Source organism: Cucurbita pepo, unplaced genomic scaffold (assembly GCF_002806865.2).
Source record: "Cucurbita pepo subsp. pepo cultivar mu-cu-16 unplaced genomic scaffold, ASM280686v2 Cp4.1_scaffold000179, whole genome shotgun sequence".
NCBI lineage: Eukaryota > Viridiplantae > Streptophyta > Magnoliopsida > Cucurbitales > Cucurbitaceae > Cucurbita > Cucurbita pepo.
In genome coordinates, this window is record NW_019646452.1 from 9,060 (window position 1) to 16,387 (window position 7,328).

At 38.3% G+C, this 7,328-nt stretch overlaps 1 protein-coding gene and 1 non-coding gene across 2 annotated transcripts in view; one reads left to right on the forward strand and one right to left on the reverse strand.

Annotated features, from left to right (window-relative positions):
• Window positions 1-2,128: 2,128 nt before the first annotated feature.
• The window catches only part of LOC111784278 (transposon Ty3-I Gag-Pol polyprotein), a 14,810-nt gene continuing 9,610 nt past the window's right edge, over window positions 2,129-7,328 (reverse strand). The window contains 8 exon segments of the mRNA XM_023665035.1: window positions 2,129-3,101; window positions 3,237-3,351; window positions 3,354-3,719; window positions 3,722-4,120; window positions 4,220-4,826; window positions 4,828-5,087; window positions 5,157-5,396; window positions 5,571-5,970. Of these exon segments, the coding sequence (XP_023520803.1) occupies window positions 2,129-3,101; window positions 3,237-3,351; window positions 3,354-3,719; window positions 3,722-4,120; window positions 4,220-4,826; window positions 4,828-5,087; window positions 5,157-5,396; window positions 5,571-5,970 (3,360 nt within the window).
• On the forward strand, window positions 6,925-7,030 carry LOC111784281. The gene has a single exon (XR_002813509.1). It is a non-coding gene; the product is annotated as a small nucleolar RNA R71 (small nucleolar RNA).

The window sequence follows — 7,328 nt, forward strand, 5'->3', positions numbered from 1 at the left end:
TAAATCAGACAGCAAGGTTATAAAAGATGTGGTAAGAGAATTCCCTTGATTTTAGGCATCATTAGAGGAAGTGTTCTCTTCCTCCTCTCATGCAATGATTCTCTACGGCTCCACTCTTTAAAAATTTCATCTGGAAAACTTGGGAATGCTGAATTTTTGGACTTGGTTCTTAAGACTTTATGTATTTCCTCATCCATCTTTTTGACATAAGACCAATACGCCTTACAACTCCCTTCACTGTTTTCACACCAGCTAAGTAAAGCCTCTTACTGTTTCAGCAGTTGATCCATATCGTCTGTTGCTCTGCTCTCCCTCCTTTTTCCACTGCTGGCGCTATCCCTATGGGTTTCTATGTAGTCCATCAAATTCCTTGCCTCAAGTCTTTCTTCTTCTTCATCAAAAGGGACTGCAGCCTCCAGGCACAGCATGGTTATCAGCTGTGGAAAAAACAGCCTCCCCACTTTCTTACTTGCACATTTGACAATCTCATCCGCTACAATTTTGCCCACATCGATGCTCAAATTCATTATGATTGCATACACAAGTAAAACTCTGTCAGCTAACAATGTAGTATCATGTGTAGTTGGTAGTAAGTTGGTTTTTATGAAGGCAGCCCAAACTTTCGCTTCGGGGTTGAGGTCTACTGCTATTATCGTCCTTGCTCCTCCTCTTGAGAGTTGACACCGTATTCCTTCTATGGCTACCATCTTCAAGGCCATCTCAAGTTGATCATCCGATGGAGCTAGCACCATTTCGTTGAAGGTGGCATACTCAAAAGATTGTAGGTGAAACAGTTGGTTGATGGCTTTAGGGCTCCAATCAACTATTTTTCCTCTTACTAATGTTGTGTACCCTTCCACTTGATCAATATGTGTGTAAAACTTCTTCACTATCGGTACTATAGCTTGTTCCCTTTTGTGATAGAACATCTCCCACCCTAGATCGTTGATGGCGTTAAGTAAGGACTGCAGGAATGTAGGGTAAAATGTTGGGAACCTTCTTTCCACCAACACTACTCTTGACTTGAAGAGTTCATACCTATTGTACGCCTCCTCGTTTGCGAATATTTCTTTTTGTGTTGGGAGGTTCTCCATTTTGTTCTTGCCCTTTTCTTTTCGTTTCGAACCGGTGCCCGTTAGGAAGAGATCTTGATTTATTTCTTGCACTTCATCTTGCTGCACTTCTTCCTTCCCTCGCACCATTTTTTTCTCTCTTGTTCTCGGTGCCATGATTGTCGGTTGCAAGCTAATTTTTTTTTTTTTTTTATCCTTGGTTGCTTGTAAGTGTGAAGGTAAATTGTTATCTCTTGTGGAAGTAGGTTGTATATAACACAAAGGATGACTTCTTGGGGAAGTAATTTTTTTATTTTATTTTATTTTATTTTATTAACACAGCAGTCTGCTGCCAAAATTTTAAATTTTAAATTTTAATTTTTTTTATTTTTTTATATTATACATAATGGAAAATAGGCTGTTGTATGCAGCTGCAGCAGTCTGCTGTCATTTCTTGACAGCATGCTGTTGTAACTATTATTAATGTCTATATATATATATATTTTTTCTTTCTAACAGCAACTTTGGGTAGAACAGCAGTTTGCTATCAAGTTGACAGCAAGCTGCTGTAAAATTATTTTTTTTTTCCAAAGTTTTCCTTTTTCTTGTTTGATATCAAATTGGTGTCATCTTTTTGTGTTGGTCCTTTGACTTGAAGTTTTGTGAGAAAGCGCACAACAATTAGATCAAATTCATGTAAATGAGGAAGAACACGGTACTTCATGGCAGCATACACCGAAAAAGAATAACTTTGACACTAATCACAACTTAGTATGTAACAAATGTAATTAACCTCCTTACTACTTTGAAATTAGCCTTGTTAACCACATCAGAATCCACCTAATTCATCTACAAAAAAAATTAGCTACTTTCTTGAGGAATGCGAGTCATTCATGATAAAAATGTAAAATAACATCTAAAAAAAACTACCATTCTAAGATAAGTGAAAATAACTATTTAAAAACAATTAAAAGTGCATAAATAAAAGGAGAAGAAAAACTAACTTGGCTTCCCGGGAGTTTGTTACCTGTTACCGTTTCTTGTCAGCTACCGTTTGCTCCAAAATGTTTTATTTTTTAGCTTTTTAAACTTAAAGAGGCAATGCCTCTTTTTACTTCTCCACCCAAATATGGCTTCAGTCTCTGTCCATTCACTGTGAAAGGTCTCCTTTCGTCTCCATGTTTTATCGTTATTGCCCCATAGGGAGTGACTTCTTCAACTATAAATGGACCAGACCATCTTGATTTTAATTTTCCAGCGAATAATTTCAGCCTTGAGTTGAATAGCAACACTCTTTGTCCTTTGTAGAATTCCTTGGGCCTAATTTTGTTGTCATGCCACATTTTTGTTTTTTCTTTGTCCATCTTAGCATTTTTGTAGGCTAGGTACCTGAATTCTTCCAATTCATTTAGTTGCATTCGCCTCAAGTCTCCATCTGTTGTATAGTCAAAATTTAACTTCTTTAATGCCCAAAATTCTCTATGTTCCAATTCCAGGGGTAGATGACATGCCTTCCCAAAAACTAGCTTGTAAGGAGACATTCCTAAAGGGGTTTTGAAGGCTGTCCTGTATGCCCATAATGCATCATCAAGTTTCATTGACCAATATTTCCTGTTGAGTTGTACCACCTTTTCCAAAATACTTTTAATTTCTCTGTTGAAGACCTCTGCTTGCCCATTGGTTTGTGGGTGATAAGGTGTCGCCACTCTATGTTTTACATTGTATCTCTCTAAAAGACTATTCATCAATCTGTTCACAAAGTGCGTTCCCTCATTGCTGATTAATGCTCTTGGTACACCAAACCTAGTGAATATGTTTCTTTTTAAAAACTTGAGTACCGTCTTCCCATCGTTGGATGGACAAGCTATTGCTTCCACCCACTTGGACACATAGTCGACAGCCACTGGAATATATAAATTCCCATAAGATGGCGGAAATGGTCCCATAAAGTCAATGCCCCATACATCAAAAAGTTTCACTTCTAAAATTGAATTCAGGGGTAGCTCATTTCTTTTACTGATATTTCCCGTCCTTTGACATTGATCACAACCCTTGCAAAATTCTTTTGCATCTTTGAAAATTGTTGGCCAATAGAAACCCGATTGAAATACCTTGGCTGCTGTCCTTTGCCCTCCAAAATGACCTCCATATGGAGATGCATGACATTGTTCAAGAATTGTTGGTATTTCACTGTCTGGAATGCATCTTCTCATTATGCGGTCTCCACATTGTTTAAAAAGAAAAGGTTCATCCCAAATGTAACTTTTGGATTCATGGAAAAATCTCTTCCTTTGTTTTTCTCTTCGGGTATGATGGCACAAGCCAAAAAATTTGTTATGTCTGCATACCATGGAGTTGCTGTCATTCTGCTACTGCTTTTTATCCCAAGCAGCTGTTAATCCAGAAATGCATCATCAATTTCTTTGCTATTGACCTTTCCTTCCATGTTCTCCATTCTAGATAAGTGATCCGCTACATGGTTATTAGCTCCTTTCGTGTCCACGATTTCTATCTCGAACTCTTGTATCAATAGAATCCATCTAATTAATCTTGGCTTGGCATTCGGTTTCATCATTAGGTGCTTGATTGCTGTGTGATCAGTGTACACTTTCACCTTCGCTCCAAATAAATAAGCTCTGAACTTTTCAACAGCGAATACTACGGCCACAATTCTTTTTCAGTGGTTGTATAATTCACTTGAGCCTCATTCAACGTTTTGTTGGCATAATAGATAGGATGAAGTACCTTCCCCTTTTTCTGTCCTAACATTTCCCCCACAGCATGGCCACTAGCAACACACATCAACTCAAATTGTAAATTCCAATCGGGTGTTGACATTATAGGAGCTGTGGTCAGCGCTGTCTTTAATGCTTGGAAGACAGTCATGCATTGTTTGTCAAAACCGAATTTTCTATTTGACTCCAACAAACTACACAACGGTTTTGCAATCTTGGAGAAATCTTTAATAAACCTCCTATAAAACCCTACATGGCCCAAAAAGCTTCTTATACCTTTAACTGACGTAGGTGGATTCAATCTTTCAATAGCTTCTATCTTGGCTCTATCAACTTCTATTTCTCTTCTTGAGATCTTGTGGCCTAACAGTATTCACTCATTGACCATAAAATGACATTTTTCCCAATTCAGTACAAGATTCTTCTCTTCACATCTTTGTTGAACCTTCCCTAAATTGCACAAACAAGTCTCAAAAGATTCTCCATAAACCGAAAAATCATTCATGAATATCTCCATAAATGTTTCTACCATATCTGTAAAAATGGCCATCATGCAACGTTGAAATGTTGCTGGAGCATTACATAGTCTAAAGGGCATTCGTCTAAAGACAAAAATTCCATATGGGCATGTGAATGTAGTTTTCTCTTGATCTTCTGGACTGATTGTAATTTGATTGTATCCCGAATAACCATCCAAGAAGCAATAATGTGACTTTCCGGCAAGCCTATCAAGCATTTGATCAATGAATGGTAAGGGAAAATGATCTTTACGTGTCGCTTTGTTTAGCCTTCTATAATCCATGCAAATTCTCCATTCATTCACTATTCTAGTGGAGATCAACTCATTGTTCTCATGTACCATTACTATTATCCCTCCTTTCTTCGGAACACATTGAATATGACTGACCCAGCTGCTATTTGCAATTGGATAAATTATTTCAGCATCTAGCCATTTGAGAATCTTCTTTCTAACAACCTCCTTCATCATGGGATTTAATCGTCTTTGTTGCTCAATGAACTTAACTTTTCCTTCCTCCAATTTGTATTTTGTGCATGCATAGTGAAGGGCTAATTCCTTTTATATCCGCCAATGTCCAACCTATCGCCCCCTTATGCTTCTTCAATGTTTCTAGGAGCATATCCTCTTGAGTCGAGGATAGTGTCGCTGAGATGATGATGGGTAGTGTCTTCTTGTCACCTAAATAAGCATACTTAAGGTTAGGTGGTAGTGGTTTCTAGTTCAGTTGCGGCGCTTCCTCAATAGATGGTCTTATCGGTGAACTCTTTCTTCCCTCACATTCTAGTGACTCAAAAGTTCTACTGAATTCACCTAAAACTACTAATTGTTCTATTCTGTCATTCTAGTTGCTGTCTTGTTCCTGCTCGCTTTCCTCATCATCCCATTCCTCGGTCGCTGGTTGTTCTGTCAATTCATACACTGCTGGATATTTCATGTTGTCATTGATATTAAATTCAACTTTTTGGTCACCCATTCTTAACGTGATGGTTCCTTTGTAGACATCTACTAATGTTCTTCCAGTCTTAAAAAATGGCCTCCCCAAAATAATTGGAACATTATGATCGACTTCATAATCTAAAATGATAAAATCTGCAGGAAATATGAATTTGTCAACTTGAATTAAGATGTCCTCAATCTTTCCTTCGGGATAAGTGATGGACCTATCGGCTAGTTGTAAGGTGACTGTAGTCGGTCTAGCCTCTTCAATCCCCAACTTCTTTTAAATAGATAGAGGCATTAAGTTGATGCTTGCTCCCAAGTCACATAATGCTCTTCCTAGTTCCTTTCCTCCAATTGATACAGGAATAGTGAACGATCCAGGATCTTTCTCCTTTAGTGGGATCTTGTTCTTCAGTATTGCACTGCACTCTTCATTTAATGACACCACCTTAAATTCTTCAAACTTTCTTCTATTAGTGAGTACATCCTTCAAGAACTTCACATAATTTGGCATTTGCTTCAAAGCTTCCACAAGTGGTATGTTTATATGAATTTCCTTCAGAACATCCATAAACTTCTCAAAATGGGCTTCCTCTTTCTTTCTCTTTATTCTTTGTGGAAAAGGAGGTGATGGTGTGTATGTTATGCTCTCTTGTCCATTGCTGGCTGTTGTTTGCATTTTAGGCTGCTCCTCAATTTCTGCATAATTCTTGCTGTGTTCTTTCTGTACAGCAGCTTTCTAATTTCTCTGGTGTGTATCAGCAGTTTCTTGGGAATGGCTGTCACCTTGTTCTGCACTTTTTTCTCCCCCGCTGGGTATTTTTTTTCCACTTCGCAACTCTATTGCTTGACATTGCTCTTTGCCTTCTCTTTTTGGTGTTTCGGTGTCTGCTGGCAGCTTTTCAAGAGGTCTATTTCGTAACTCAATTGCTAATTGACCTACTTGAACTTCCAAATTTCGTAATGAGGCTTGTTGACTTTGTATCACGGCATCATTTTTAGCCATATATTCCTTTATTAGGCTCTCAATAGATGTTCCCGATGTGTATTGAGCTTGGGTAGTTCCTTTCTCTTGGGTGTTGACTTGTTGAGACCTATAAGCCAATTGATTTTGTAATCCAAAACCTAGAGGGTAATTTGCTTTAGGGGGCATTTGTTGGTTGTACGAGCCTTGTCCCTTCCATGAGAAATTTGGATGATTTCTCCACCCCGGATTATAAGTATTTGAGAAGGGGTTATTTTTCGGGTTGCCTTGACTAACTTGATTCCCGACGTAGAAAATTGAGGCCGGATTGCTTGGACATTGATCAAAGGTGTGTTCCTCTCCACAATATACACAAGATTCGGCTGCTGTCTGGTTAATTCAGCAGCTGTATGGACTGGTGCTTTGATCATGGAGTCTTGCCCCAACGCTAGATTTTGTAAAATATTAGTCACCGAAGCTAGTTGAGCATTGATAGAGGACAAAGCATCAACTTCAAGTACTCCTCGAGTCTTCCTTCCTGGGTTGCTTCTCACATCGGCTCATTGACAATTGTTAGATGCTATTCTCTCTAAAATCTCATATGCTTCATTGTATGTCTTTGACAAAATAGCTCCATTCGCGGAAGCATCAACTACTTGTTTAGTAGCAATATTTAATCCATTGTAGAAAGTCTTTATTTGTATACAATGAGGTAGTCCATGGTGAGGACACTTTCTAAGCATCTTCTTAAATCTCTCCCAAGCTTCACTTAGTGTCTCATCTTCAAACTGTTGAAAAACAACAATCTCATTTCTGAACCGTACATTTCTAGTGGGTGGGAAATACTTGATCAAAAATTTCTTTGCTAGACTATTCCACGAATCAATTGTTCCTGGTGCTAAGGTATTCAACCATGATTTAGCACCATCCCTCAATGAATATGGGAATAAGCTCAGTCTAATCACATCTTTATCCACTCCTTGGAATCGAAATGAGTCGCTAACTCCCAAAAATTACTTTAGGTGTAGGTGAGGATCTTCTGACAGTAGTCCATGAAATTGCCCAATGGTTTGCAGCATTTGAAACATCACAGGTTTTAGCTCAAACGTGGTTGCTTG